Source organism: Canis lupus, chromosome 5 (assembly GCF_003254725.2).
Source record: "Canis lupus dingo isolate Sandy chromosome 5, ASM325472v2, whole genome shotgun sequence".
Classification (NCBI taxonomy): domain Eukaryota; kingdom Metazoa; phylum Chordata; class Mammalia; order Carnivora; family Canidae; genus Canis; species Canis lupus.
In genome coordinates this window covers 50,117,866-50,133,916 of record NC_064247.1, presented here as the reverse complement: position 1 = coordinate 50,133,916, position 16,051 = coordinate 50,117,866, and the positions used below count along the sequence as shown (strand labels likewise).

At 33.6% G+C, this 16,051-nt stretch overlaps 1 protein-coding gene across 1 annotated transcript in view; it reads left to right on the top strand.

Annotated features, from left to right (window-relative positions):
- The window catches only part of HOOK1 (hook microtubule tethering protein 1), a 65,736-nt gene that overhangs the window by 30,320 nt on the left and 19,365 nt on the right, over positions 1–16,051 (top strand). Inside the window, exons 8-12 of the mRNA XM_025427837.3 lie at positions 1,123–1,206; positions 5,170–5,336; positions 11,267–11,407; positions 12,720–12,921; positions 13,495–13,605. Of these exons, the coding sequence (XP_025283622.1) occupies positions 1,123–1,206; positions 5,170–5,336; positions 11,267–11,407; positions 12,720–12,921; positions 13,495–13,605 (705 nt within the window). The remainder of the gene's footprint in view (positions 1–1,122; positions 1,207–5,169; positions 5,337–11,266; positions 11,408–12,719; positions 12,922–13,494; positions 13,606–16,051) is intronic.

Below are 16,051 nucleotides of genomic sequence, written 5' to 3'. Positions count from 1 at the left end.
ACTTTAGCCTTAAACATTAGACTGTGAATATTACAGAAAAATAACAAATTGAGACATTTTTTAACAGATACATTTTTTAAAGTTTTCATTTAAATTCCAGTTAACATAATGTGTAATATTACCTTCAGGCGTACAATATGGTAATTCAACACTTCCATACATCACCTGGTGTTCATCACGACAAGTGTACACCTTAGTCCCCATCACCTATTTAACCCATCTTCCCACCCATTTCCCTTCTGGTAACCATCAATTTCTTCTCCATGGTTAACTTATAAAATCCAACACCCAAAAAACAAATAATTCAATTTAAAAAATGGGCAAAAGACATGAATAGACATTTTTCCAAAGAAGACATGCAGATGGCCAACAGACACATGAGAAAATGTTCAACATCACTGATCATCAGGGAAATGGAAATCAAAACTACAATGAAAGCCTTTTTTACTGCTATATCCATGCAGTTGAGCACTGTTAGAGAAAAGTACAGCCATTCATTTGAATTGGGGTCATTATAAATGCATGATTTCCATCCACAGTTAGGCCCTTCATCATTGTTCTGTACTAATCAACACCTTCTCCCATTACCCAAATGACCACTGTCTCACACAGCTATCCATTTGCATAAAGCCACTACCTTAAAATCTTCCCCCTCACTCTGAGTAGTCAGTCATTGTCTACTATGTGCCAGAGAGACTGTGCTAAGTGCATCTTCTATTATATAATTTGCATGGTAACCCTAGAAAGTTTCAAATGAAGACCCAAAGAGAGTAAACTTATTAATAAATTTTAATAGCTATTTTTAAAAAATATTTTACTTAATTTTTTGAGAGAGGGAACAAGTGAGAGAGTGAACATGAGTAGGGGTGGATGGGGAGATGGAGAGGCAGAGGGAGAAGCAGACTCCCTGCAGAGTCTGATACCAGCTCCATCCTGGGACTCCAGTATCATGACCTGAGCCAATGGCAGATGCTTAACTGACTGAGCCTCTCAGGCACCCTGACCATTTTTAATATCAGTGTGTGTATATATATATATATATTTATATGTATGTACGTACATATATTTTTCAATTTGTGTCAAAACACACCTTACTAAGAATCAGGACATTTTGTGTTTCAGCTTAAAAGGGCCTTGGAAGAACTTCAGGAAGCACTAGCAGAAAAAGAAGAACTGAGGCAAAGATGCCAAGAACTGGATATGCAGGTGGGAAAAGAAATCAATCTGAGAAAAATTTAGTCTTGAAGTTTAGAAAGGTTTTATTGTAAATAATTCATTGGCAAAGTGTTTTAGAGGTTGGGTTTCATTTCTTAGAAGGCAAATTTAAAGTATTTGTTATAGGCTTGAATATTCAAGCATGAATTTCATAGTTATTTTTCTCTTAGAATTGAAAATTGCTAACACCTACTTCTTTGAGAAAATCCTTTTGATTGTAGAATTTCAAGTATTTAGATGAGCCCTTAGTTTCTTTTGTAAAAAGAAGAAACTAAAATAGCTACTGCATAGAGTGTGAATATTTAAGTGAGGTCATTTATTGAAGTATTTAGAAGTGATCGACCTGCCCCACCCTTCATAAATGAGAATACCAAGTTTGTTTTGCTAACATGTACATGTATCTGAACACATGTATATATATAATTCTTGAGTTCATATGCATTTACACATTAGTAAAATAAACTTGGTATGAGAGACAATAGTTAATGGTTAGTGGGGTAGATTTTAAATCCGCCTAACCATATTCAGAACCTAGCCGTGTTATTGGTTGTGTCCTCTCAGGCAAATTATTTAAATTCTTTATAGTTCAATTTTCTCTTTTGTTCTAGAAATGATGTGATAATAGTATGTATCTCCCCAGAGTGATTATAAGGATTAAATGAGTTGATATACATTAAGCACTTAGAGCAGAACCCATCACACACAACCTTACCCCATCCTTCCTTGACAATTCACAAGGCTGAAGAGAGAAAACAGTCCCAACCATGACTTAGAAGGGAAGATGTACTAGGTCTTGCTACAGTGGAGAGGGTGTCCCAAAAAGTCTTCAACTACACTGGAAAATATAGGGTATCTTGACTGCTGATGAAGCATGAATTAGATGAAAAGAATAAAAGCATGACAAATGTGCAAGCATTGCAGATTAAAGAGCATGCTCAAAGACTTGAGCTAAGCTTAGAAAATAACCTTTGCTTCATGTTGTATAACAATTTCATCAGTAAAATAGACTAGGTGGTAGGGCAATAAAATGAGGTTTAAAAGGAAATTGTAGCTATATAGAAACAAATCCATGAATAATACTTAACAGCAGGCTTTATCCTAGGTAAGCTACTGAACTTCAAGAATAAAGGAAAAACAAGTACTAGTCATTCAGGTAGAAAAGGCAAATCACCCACAAAGACAAAATCAGGTTCCCCTACAACTTGAATGCCAGAATATGGAAGAGAGGTTTCTGCAGAGTACCTAGGCAGGGAAGCAGCCTTATACCCAAACAAAGCGCTCAGATGCAGACCTCATGAGCCATTCTTTTTTTTTTTTTTTTTTTTTTTTTTTAAGATTTTTATTTGTTTATTCGTGAGAGACACAGAGAGAGGCAGAGACATAGGCAGAGGGAGAAGCAGGTTCCCTGCAAGGAGCCTGATGTGAGACTCCATCCTGGGTCCGTAGGATCACGACCTGAGCCAAAGGCAGGTGCTTAACCACTGAGCTACCCAGGCACCCCTCATGAAGCCATTCTTAAAGAAACTATGTGTTGACACAGTTTAGCTAGCAAACATGTTTTAATCAAAGAATGCAAAAGTGGGAATTTTGTGGTGAAAGATCTGGTGAAGCTTGAATCCTTTCAAATACAGAACTATGTTGGTTCTGTGCACATTATGGTTATAAACATTGGGACAAGCAAAATTCTGATCCAGGAAATCAGAAGGCAGGTCCAATAATGTGTACTTGAGAAAAAGAAAGAAAAATCTCCACATGATACTTTGATGTGAAGTTCTAGAAACTCTGATGTAGTCTTCTAGTTCTGTTCCAGTCAGGATTATTATGGGGCCTTCGGGCAAGTTCTGAAGTGTTTGCCAGTGTTTTTTATTTTTTAATTCTGCTTTTCCCAGCCATTATTCATAACACCTGGCAGCAGTAGGCAGCAATTCTTCACTTACTGCAGTAGCAGTGGCCAGTCTTGCTTATGGTATGTTAGAGAAAACATACTCCTGCCCACCATTGTACAAGATAAGTGTATATCTGAAACAGTGATTTTCAAACTCTAATGAGATAAAGGGGACTCCAGCTATAGAATTTCATGTTTCATTTTTTTAAATATGCAAATGATATACAAGTGTTAAGTTAAATCTGGTGATGTGAGAAAATGAGCCTTTTTTTTAGCTTTTTGAATTTTTCTATCTCTTAAATAACTCAGAGAAACAGAAACAGAGACAGAGAGACAGCAACAGAGGAGAGAGAAACAAAGAAATAGAGAACAAACCAGAGAGAGATAAATGCAGATACATTATGATGCCTAGAACCACTCCTGGACATTCTAAGGCCTGGATAGGAGGGTGTGGTACAAGGAATTTGCATGTTTATTACCCCTTCCTTCAGTCTATGATTAAAGGTGGCTCTGAGGCCACACTGTAAAACATGGATAGGAACCAGGTTGATTACACACTGGGTGTTGAAAATTAAATTTGCCCTTGCCCCTCTACCCTCTTTGGAGGGTTCCTGTCCAGTTTTGGAAGACTGAGGGTATTGTTTCTCTTCCGTTGATCTTTTTGTGAGAGCCTCTCCCCTCCAGCCAAGATGAGATATTCTTTCTTTTGTGTCCCACCCCCACCTTATGGTATGCTTCCATGAAAGCACCTTGAATGTTTTCTGTTGTGTAATTATTTACATTTCTACCCCAAGGATACTGAGGGTTCAAACTCTCATTCTTTTTGTGTATCTCAATAATTTAGGATTGTTCATAACAGATAATAGTCACTAAACTGCTTGTATGGCAAGGATGGATGCATGCATTATATTTAGGAAGAGAAACTTCTTTCTCCTGTAGTCAGTCTGGGGACAGTTCTCAGCCTTTGTGTTGCTCATTTGAGGGACAGTGTTTGTAATCTTTAATTTCCTATTACTAGCTCACTAGCTCACCAATCATTCACATAATTGGGTTGAATTAATTACAATTATTGAAAAAAATAATCTCTCAAACCTATGTAGTAATATGCTGAAAGTCATGAGAGGCCGAAGATTCGGGTTTTTTCAAATGAATCCTAATAAAAATTGGTCTTGTATAAGGTTACAGCCTAGCTGTAAATTTTTAAAGATATTTTTAAATGGAAAAGAAAAAGAATTGAGGGAGCAAATTATATTTGTTGCATAAATATGTAAATAAAATAATGTGTTAGGCACTGGTATTGATGTGCTTCTAAAATTACATGTTTTTATCAATTGTAAAATGTAAACGGGATGCCTGGGTGGCTAAGTCAGTTAAGCGTGTGCCCGCAGCTCAGATTATGATCCCAGGACCCTGGGATTGAGCCCCACATCAGGCTCCCTGCTCAGTAGGAAGCCTGCATATCCCTCTCCTTCTGCTGTTCCCCCTGCTTGTGCTCTCTGGCATGCTCACGCTCTCTCTCTCTGTCAAATAAATAAATAAAATCTTTAAAAATATATATAAGCAAACAGCCTCAGTGTGCAAATGGATTCAGTTCAACTTTTTGTTACCGATTCATTAGCAAAATAATGGGCTTGTGCCTGAAGGCATATATGTAACTGATAATTTTCTGCTATGAGCCTAAAATAACTTTGTGCATATATGTGTGTGTATTTTAGCTTACTAGGTAACAGCATCCTGATAGTAAATTTATAACTAAAAGGGGAACAAATTAATTTTTTGAAGTTTATTGATACATCAAATTTTAGAAACATTTTCTTCCCCAAACTAGGGCAAGCATAACATTTTGAAGATACTTAAATGTATTACTCTGTTTTCTCTATATTAATCAAATTATTTTGATTTCTTTTCTTTGACTTAAACAGCCTAGACCCAAAATTTCAGATTTGGAAGGATCCATAGGAACTATCTAGTCTGATTAACCAAGCTAATTTAATGGCTTAGTCACAATTATAATGTGACCTCGGGACTTTTTTGCTATTGATACTTATGTTTGTATATTTGTTTTTTAGGTGACTGCACTTCAAGATGAAAAGAATTCATTAGTTTCTGAGAATGAGATGATGAATGAAAAACTTGACCAGTTGGATGGATCTTTTGATGATCCAAATACAATGGTTGCAAAAAAGTATTTTCATGCGCAGTTACAACTAGAACAATTACAGGAAGAAAACTTCAGGTAGCATTTTTAATAAAAATTATTCCGTAGAATTCTGTTTAAGAGCTAGAAAATCCTTTCAACAACTAATTATTAAGCATTTTATCACATGTTGTAGCATCTTAGAGCTTTATAGCATGCTTAGGATACTGATTAAGCTCTGAAGATACCCAAATGGTATAAGTGGTTCTTGCCTCTACAGAGCTTAAAATCTAGTTAGGTAAGTGGGATATGTATATAAAAAAACAACAACAATGACGACAACAAAAAACAGTTTAAAATAACTTATGATAAGGGCCAAATGCGGGCAATGGGCAAGTCCTCTGGGAGTTTAAAGGAGTGATCACTGGGGCCCGGGGAGAGTGGAGCATTTCTTATGTATAAGAGGGAACCTGATAATAAGTGGAAAAAATGGACATCTTAAGCTAAAGAGGTGCTTTCCATTTTAACTTTTATATTTCTTCTTAAAAAAAAAAGGTGTTGTACATCTTACCTCTAATAAACATTGTCTCTTGTGTGCTTGCTGCTGAGCCTGGAACCATAAGGCACTCTAATTGTACTATATGTATTTTTTTGTTCCTTTTTTTTGTTATCAAATTTAAATGCAAAAAACAGTTGCAACAATAGTGCAAATAATTCCTTTATACCTTTTACTCAGATTCCACAATTGTTTTTGCAGTTTTTACCATTCACTTTAGTATACATATTCTTATGGATTCACATTTTTTTTTCTAAACCACTTGAAAGTAAGTTGGGAGTCTTGTACCATTATCCCTGCATACTTTGGCATGTATTTTCCTTAAAAAACCTACTGTCTTATAAACCACAGTATAGTGATTAAAATTCAGGGGTTTGTCATTGGTACAATATTGTTATCTAATCCACAGATCATATTCCATTAGTTGTCTCATTGTCTCTTATGGCTATTTTTTTCCTGATTCAGAATCCAATCCAGGATCATGCATTGCAGTTAGTAATGGATTCTTACTCAATGATCTTTAAATCCATAGCTGCTATCATTTATTTAAAGGTGAAATTATCCCAGATTCGGCCTCTAGGAAGCCTGTCAGCTGCCTCTGGTGTCCTTTCAATGTGTTGCTATCCTTCGAGCACTTTCTTACTTTCTGGAACAACAAAATACTCCTCTTGTCCTTTCCTGACTCTGCAGCAGCCATTTTTCCAAGGATCCCTCATTCCTTATATTTGACAATATTGTTTAGAAACAAAGATCTTGTGCTCCAGATGAGTTTTTCTGTCCTTGCTTCTAGACACCTTTGGTGTTGTAAAGAGCTAGGAAATATACTTGCACATGGTCACACTTGCTGTGTTCACACACTTGTATATACACATGTCTGCATTGGTTTTTATTCGCTCACTATAAGTTCATATGGACATCTTTCATTTTAGTCCTCTGTGTTTTCAGGGTTCATTCTGATCTCCATTTCCATATTTTAAACTCTTTCTCCAATAATGAGAAACCTGTCTCCCATTTTCCTCAGTATATTTACTCATATACTCTGTCCCAAAACACACAAGGTAATTTAAGAATTGCTAACCTTACCTTTGTAATAAAGCAAACTATTAATAAGATTTCAGTATGTTTACAGTTCTTTTACAAGGTAACATTTACATATTGTAAGATGAATAAATAGTACAATTTGACATGTTTTAACATGCATACATTTGTGTAATTTCACACTTTAATCAATTACTGTTCATCTCAATCACTGAAGAAAGTTCCTTTATCTTTCTTCCCATTCAGTCCCTACCTCTCAGAGGCTAATTACTCTTCTGATTATTTTTCACTATACATGAATTTTCTCTGATTTAGAGTGTCATATAAATTGAATCATACAGTATAAACTCCTTGGTGACTGGCTTCCTTTGTTCAGCATGCTTGTGAGATTAATCTATGTTTTGAATGTATCTATGATTCATTATCTTTTATGACTGAGTAGTATTCAAATATTTGCAGTTATTCCACATTATAGCACACTTTTATTCATCAATTTTCCTTTAGATGATGGGCATTTGGGTTTCCATATTTTGGTTAATATGAGTAAAACGAGTCTGAATGTTGTAATATAAGACTTTCTGTTGATATATTTTTTTCTTATTTCTCATTGGTAAATATGTAGAGTGGTATTGCTGAGTTATGCAATAGCTCTGTGTTTAATCATAAAAGACACTGCCAAGTCATTTTCCAAAGTAGTCATAACATTTTATACTCCCATGAGCAGAGTTTGCTGCTCGTTGCTCTGGTTTTTTTTGCCTGAGTAGCATAATTTGTTCTTATCCATCTTTTTAACTTTAAATATTTCAGGAAAAGTTTAGTAGCATCTCTTTATGACTTAAATGGCATTTTCCTGATGTGATAAGCTCCTTTCCATGTGCTTGGTGCAATATATCTTACTTCATGAATTATCTCTTCACACTGTTGACTTGTTTTTAAATTGGATTATTTGTCCTTATCCATTAGTTGTGGGAATTTTGAAAATTTTGAATGCAAATTCTTTGTTAGATATGTGCATAGTAATATTTTACTCATCCTGTGGCTTGCCTTTTCATTTTTTAAATGGTGTCTCTCAGTGAATAGAGTTCTTTACTTAGATGAAGTCTATTTTGTCAGTATTTTTAATATTAGTGTTTTTATGTACTGCCCAAGAAATCTTTGTCTACTACCATGCCGTGAAGATACTTTCTTCTATTCTCTTCTAGAACCTTCCTAGTGTTCTCTTTTACATGTAAGTCTATGGTCATTTTTATTTTATTTTTTTGTAATAGTGTAAGGTGTGGGAGTCAAGCTTTATTTTCCATATGGTTATCTAGTTGTTACAGTATCATCATTTGGAAAGATTTTAATTTTACTCCACATTGCTTTGTACCTTTGTGGAAAATGGTTTAGCCATAAAATTTGGGTCATTTTCTTGATTCTTTAAGTTCTTTTCCCTTGATCACTTTGTCTTTTTACCTATATGGTATGGTCTTAGTTCTAGAGTAAGCTTAAAATCAGGTAGTGTAAGTATTCCAATTTTATTCTTTCTTTTCAAAATTTGTTTTGGTTGTTCCAAGTCTTCTGCATTATCACTTAAAATTGAGAGTCAGCAAGTCAGTTTCTGTTTAAAAACACCTTTTGTGATTATGATTTAGGTTGTATAAAATTGAAAAGTACATTGAAAATTTCTATCTATGAATATGGTGTCTTCATTTATTTAAGTCTTTAATTTCTCTCAGCAATGTTGTGTTGTTTCCACCAGAGAAGTCTTGTATGTGTTTTATTACCTTTATTCCCAAGTAGGTACTATTAAAAGTACAATTAAAATTATTCTGAAAAGTGGCTGCTGATATGTACAATTGATTTTTATAGGTTGAAATTTGATTTTATATTTTGAAACTTTTATGTCTTGTAAAGTTTCTTAATTCACCTATTGATTCTGGTAATATATGTAGAAAATCTAAGGCATCTACAATCATCTAATCTATTAATAGAGCTTTACATCTTCCTTTTATTATTTCTGCTCTCTATTTTTCTTGCATTGAGCAAGAGCAAACATCTTACTTTCTTCCAGGTCTTAAGGGGAAAACATTCAATTAAGTACCATCAAGTATGATGCTTGCTGTAAAATTTTTTTAATGTGCTTTTTATCACTTTAGAGGAGTCCCCCTTTATTTCTGGTTTGCTAAAAGTTTTTATCATTAATTGGTATTGATTTTTGACAAGTGATTTTTCTACATCTTGAAATAACAGTGTGGTTTTTCTTTTTCATTCTTTCATTATGATCGTTTAATTTTTGAATGTTGAACAATCTTCTATTTGAGGGTTAGACTAGTTTGGGTCATACCTATTATTCTGCATAAGTATAACTGGATTCAATTTGCTAATATGTTGAAAGAATTTTTTTGATTGTCTTCATAATAGATATTGGTCTATAACTTTTTTCTCTTGTAATGTCTTTTTCAGGTTTTGTTGTCAGAGTTCTGCTAGTCTCATAAATAATTGGGAAGTATTCTCTCCTCCTCTATTTTCTGAAAGAGTTTATGTAAGAATGATATTGTTTCTTCCTTAAATGTTTGATAGAATTTATCAGTAAAACAATCTGGACCTAGGTTTTCTTTGTGAAACACAGGGCTTTTAATGACAAAATTTCGTTAATGGTCATAAGACTTCTCAGATTTTCTAGTTCATCTATGTTAGTTTGAAAAGTTGTACTTTTCAAGGTGTATGTTTATTTCATTTAAGTTATTGAATTTATGGGCATAGAGCTGTTCATAATATTCTTTAACTGTCCTTTTAACAACTATAGGAGTGATACTGATACTTTTTCATTCCTAATATTAGTAATTTGTGTTTTTTCTTATTTTTCTTGATCATTCTTACTAGGGTTTCATCAATTTTATTAAACTCTTTAAGCACTTTATTGACTTTCCATATTATTAGTTTTAGATCGCTGTTCTTTTTTTTTTTCCCCTTTTATTTGGGTTTAATTTGCTGTTCTTTTCCTAGACTCTTGAGGTTGAAACTTGGATGATTGATTTTAAGCCTTCCTTTATTTCTAATATAAGCCTTTAAAATTGTAAAATTTCCTCTAAGCACTGGTTTAGCTGTATCCCCAAGGATTGGCTGGTTGTCTTTCTGTTGTTAATCAATCTGAAATATTTTCTAATTTTCTGTGTGATTTCTTTCTTGACTTGTGAATTATTTAGAAATGTGTTAATTTCCAAGTGTTTAAGACTTTTCTAGACTTCTTATTGTAAGTTCTAATTTAAGTCTCTAGTGGTTAGAGAACATATTTCATAAGATTTCAATCTTTTGATACTTGTTTTATTGCTTGGCATGTTTCATTGTGATGAGTGTTCCATATGCACTTGCAAAGACTGTGTATTCTGTAATTTTTGATGACAGACATGTTCTATACATGTCAAATCAAGTTGGTTAATAGTGTTGTTCAGAGCTCTTCTGTAGTTTTACTGATATTTTTGTTTATTTCTGCATTTATTGGAGACTGGTATTAAACCATGATTGTGGATTTTTGCCTTTGAATCTGTCAGTTTTTGCTTCATGTATTTTAGGCACATGTATGATAATGGCTTTGTAATGAAATGACCCTTTTATAAAAATTATGAAATATCTGTGTCTTTAATAATACTCTTTTGTTTTAAAATTTATTTTGTTTGATGTTAACATAACCACCTCAATTCCTTTTGCTTACTGTTTGCAAGGTGTTTATAAATCTTTTTACTTTTAATCTACCTGTGCCTTTATATTTAAACTATCTCTTGTAATTAGCATATATTTGAGCCTTGCTTTTTATCTAGTCTGACAGTCTCTGCCTTTTTAGTTGGTGTGTTAGTCTATTTGTCTTTTATGTAATTTTTGTTATGGTTGTATTTAGGTCTGTCAGTATACTGTTTTTTGTTTTGTTTTGTTTTGTTTTGTTTTGTTTAGTATGCTGTTTTTCACTTGTCATATCTGTTCTTTTGTTCCCTTTTCTGCATTCCTTTGGGTAAATCAAATAATTTTTTAAATATTTAATTTCATCCACTGTATTCTCTTTACTATTTGTTGTTACTATAGTGTTTGAAATACTTAGCCTTAATTTATCATAGCTTACGTAGAGTTAATATTTTACCACTTTGCATGTGATGTATATTTTTTAGAAATTTTAATAAATAGCTATATGTTATCTCTTCATCTTTTGAGATTAAAACCCTTATTAGAACTAGAGATAATCGAGTACAGTGTTTCAGAAGTGAAAATGAAAATTCAGACCATTAAGTTTATTCTCAGCCAATTTCAAATCCAGGAGCTGAAAGTGTCATATTCCTTTAGTCTTTCTTTTGAGTGTGGAATTAAAAAAAAGATAATTTAAGTATGTCTTACTAAGCATTCATCTCAGTAAGAAAATAAATGATAGAAATTACATTATAAATACTTGTTTTCTGTATGAAAGGCTTGAAGCTGCAAAAGATGATTACCGTGTTCACTGCGAAGAACTTGAAAAGCAACTAATTGAATTTCAGCATAGGAATGATGAACTGACTAGTCTTGCTGAAGAAACAAGAGCCCTGAAAGATGAAATAGACGTTCTTAGGTATGGCATATCTAAATATAATTATGTCACTTCTGAGTTATTCCTTAGTCATTTTGGTATTCCATATTCTAATCAGGGATTCTTAGTTATTCCTATCAAGTACTGATCAGTTTTTATCTAGGTTCCTAGTCTTTACTTATTTTATGCTTATTCATAGGAATTGCTGCTTAAGGATAATATTCAATTCTTGTGAGCACAATTTTTTTTTAAAGAAAAGAAGGATGGGGGAGGGAAGGGGCAGAGGGAGAGAGAGAATTCCAGGCAGGTTCCACTCCCAGTGCAGAGCCCAGTGTGGGGTCCAATCCTGCAACCCTGGGATCATGACCTGAGCTGAAATCAAGAGTCAGATGTTCAACCAACTGAGCCACTGAATTGCCCCATGTTAACACAAGTTCATATTAGAATTCATAAACTCAAAGTGATATCTTTTTCTTAAAACTGTGTAAACTGAATTACTTTTAGATACATTTAGCTTGACCTCTTTGTACTCAAGAGTATATCTTGTGAACTTTTTACATAAGGGAAAGCATTCTCACAATCCACACTTTGGCATTTGATATAAAATAGGTACAGGTAAAGTACCTTAATACTTATTTCAGGATTATCCCAATGTTTTCTAATTGTCTTTGACAATATATAAAATTTGTATTTGGCTTTTGCCTTTGAAATATTAAGCAAACAGACTATTAATGTGCTATTTATATTTTCTGTTAAATTTTCTCAATTAACCATTTTTATTGCAGTTTTTATGTCCATTTGAAACAATCTTTATACCCATTCATTTGAACCTTATGTGTTAGAAAGTGATTTGGTTTATGTATTTACTTTTGCTCTAGCCCAGTTTGTCAGGTTAGCCCAACTAAAAAGGACAGTGCTTTGTCAGACAAATTATAAGTTTGACAAGTCAACTTTCTAAGTATATCAGATACTTGGAACAAAACCATTCTGAATGCTATACACAAGGCAGAACTGGCCTATAAGCTACAGAGAAGCTTAGGTTTGTTCAGTTGCATTTGTAAAACCATTCTTTTTATACATTGTGCTCTATGAAATGGTTTGATAATTAGTGTGTCACATTTAAGGCATTTTTATTTTGATGCCTTTACAACAAAAAGGCTCAGTGGTGGATTTGAGTCTTTTTCCAAAGTTCCCACAAAGTTTATTTCTTTTGTCTCTCTCATTTTCTTCCTTCCTTTTGTTTTGTTTGTTTGGGCCAATTGCTCACTTATCTGGCTAATTTTACAGCCAGAATAAAATTGTTATATGCATTTACTAGTTCTTACCCAGTAATGTGCAGTTTGTATTATCATAGGGCTACCTCTGATAAAGCAAATAAACTAGAGTCAACAGTTGAAATATATCGTCAGAAGCTACAAGATCTGAATGACCTTCGCAAGCAAGTGAAAACTTTACAAGAAACAAACATGATGTATATGCATAATACAGTCAGCTTAGAAGAAGAATTAAAGAAGGCAAATGCAGCCCGTACGCAGTTAGAAACATACAAGAGGCAGGTAAGAAAATATCTTAATTTTTTAAATTAAAATCAAAAGAGCTCAATTTCTTTTGATTCCTTTTGATACTCTAAGAATGATAGAGATGAGAAGAAGCATTGCCTTATAGTTGGCTGTGAACTTATGATAGATTTCTTCTACCTATAATTTTAATTCTGGGGTTGATAATTGAATTTGAGTATCTAGGTCTTTTCCCTTTTTATTATCTTCTGAGTTTATATATATATTTTTGGGTATTTTATTGTTTGTTAGCATTTCTAGTAACTAATAATAATTGCCTAGAGAATGGAGGTATAACTGATAATACCATTTTGCTATTTATCAAGCAACCGAGAGAAACAGTAAAGTGTAAGATTTTTGTTTTTTGGGTTTTTTTTTTTTTTACTAAATTATTATTTGGGTATTTTAAAATCGATGTTAACTTCTATATACATGCTATTTCCACAATTATTTAGGATTACTAAATTATATTATTACTATAAATTTTATTTCCAATCAAATTTTCATTTATTGAATTACAAAAAACACTTAATATTATATGGTCTTACTATCTACTTTTGTTTCTGACAAAAGGTTCAAGATCTTCACAATAAACTTTCCTCTGAATCCAAAAGGGCAGATACCCTAGCGTTTGAAATGAAGCGGCTTGAAGAAAAACATGAAGCTTTACTTAAGGAAAAAGAGGTACACATAAATATAGTTGATGAGTAATACATCTGTCTTCTCTTTTTGTGTTTAATATTGTCCTTGCTCTTCTGAGAATGGAAGTCATGTCAATCAGATCTTCTGTCTTTCTCCAAATTAAAGTGTTGGTGTAAAAAAAATAGTAGAAATTCCCTTTGCAGTGTTGTTAATTTCCTTCACAAGGGAAGGTGAAGTCACAGGGGCAAGGCTACATGTCTCAGTGTGCATTTTTCCATTCTAGACCATTGGCTCCTTGACAGTAAGGGCCATAGATGTTATTTTTTAATGGATTTATTGAGTTATAATGTATATACCATAAATTTTGCCTACTTGAATGTATAATTCAGTAGGTGTTAGTACATTCACAGTTGTGCAGTCATCACTAGTCAAATTTTAGAGCAGGGCCATCACCCCATTAGTTTGCCTACTGGCATATGCTGTGCATTCTGGTTCCTCTCCCCTCAGCCTTCACAACCCTTATTCTACTTTCCGTCTACAGATTTGCCCAGTCTATCTAGAATATGTCATCATATACTTTGTGGGTTTTGTGACTGGATTCCTTCATGTAGCTTAGTGCTTTCAAAGTTCATGCATGTTGTAGCATGAATCAGTGCTTCGTTTGTTTTAATGCTAAATAATACTCCATGCTATGGATATATGCCACATTTTATTTATCCATCCATCATTTTATGGACATTTGGGCTATTAAATAATGTGGCTATGAACATTTATGTACAAGTTTTTATGTAGACATATGTTCTCATTTCTTGAGTACATATGTAGATATGGTACTGCTGGATCATCTGGTAACTATGGTCAACCTTTTAAGGAGCTACCAGGCTATTTTCTAAAGTAGGTGAACCATTTTTCATTCTTAGCAATTTGTAAGGGTTTCCAGTTTCTCCATATCCCTGCCAACACTTACCAGACTTAATTTTAGCTATCCCTAGTGAGTATAAAGTGGTATTATTGTGGTTTTGATTTGTAGTTCCCTAATGACTAATGAAGTTGAGCATCTTCTCATGTGCTTATTGGCCATTTGTATGTCTTTCTTGGGGAAATAACTGTTCAAATCCCATATTCATGTTTTATTTAGGTTATTTGCTTTTTTATTGAGTTGTAAGAGTTCTTTATAGATTCTGGATATAAATTCCTTCTCAAATATATGATTTGTAAATATGTTCTTTTTTTTTTTTTAAAGATTTATTTATTTACTTATTCATGATAGAGAGAGAGAGAGAAAGAGACAGAGGCAGGGACACAGGCAGAGGAAGAAGCAGGCTCCATGCCAGGAGCCTGACGTGGGACTCAATCCTGGGACTCCAGGATTACGCCCTGGGCCAAAGGCAGGCACTGAACCGCTGAGCCACCCAGGGATCCCCAATGTTCTTTTATTCTGTGGATTCTTCCCACTTTTTTATGGTGCTATTTGTAGCAAAATAGTTTCTTATATGATGAAACCAGAGTTAACCTATTTTTTCTTTGGTTGTTTATGCTTTTTTTGGCAGTATTTCAATGAAATCACTGAGTAGTGTGAGTTTATAAAGATTTATGCTTATATTTTCTTTTAATTTTATAGTTTTAGCTCTTAGTCTGTGACAAACTTTGAATTAATTTTTATATATGGTATAAAGGAGGGATCTAATTTCATTCTTTTGTGTGTGAATATTCAGTTGTCCCAGCACTGTTTGTTGGCAAGATTATTCTTTCCTATTGTCTTGATACCATTGTTGAATTGACCATGACGTTGTAATGATAGATCCATTATACATTTCTCAGAACTCATAAAAGTAAAACAGAAAGAGTAAACCCTAATGTAAACAGTGTCCTTTGGTTAATAATAATGTATCAATATTGGCTCATCAGTTCTTCCAAATAACCACTAACTTTACCTGTCCTTACTCAGAACACCTTTGCAAGGGTTTATGTATTCACATTTCCATTTGATGCTGTGGATACTAAAGCCAAAGAGTCAGCTCACCATAGGTGATGTAAGTGAAATATGTAATAGTGAAACTGATATTCAAGCCATGATCTATTTGCCTCCAAAGTCCATGCCTTTTTTTTTTTTAATTACTCTATGGTTAAAAAAAAATTACTGTTGAATATTTGTACTCCACTGTATAATTACATCAGTTTGTTTCAAAGATTAATTATCTAATGGGGAAATCACAAAATTTATATTGTCAGAGGAAGACATAGACATGGCCAACAAGCACATGAGGAAATGCTCCGCATCACTGGCTATCAGGGAAATACAAATCAAAACCACAATGAGATACCACCTCATACCAGTGAAAATGGGGAAAATGAACAAGACAGGAAACAACAAATGTTGGAGAGGATGTGGAGAAAGGGGAACCCTCTTGCACTGTTGGTGGGAATGTGAACTGGTACAACCACTCTGGAAAACTGTGTGGAGGTTCCTCAAAGAGTTGAAAATAGA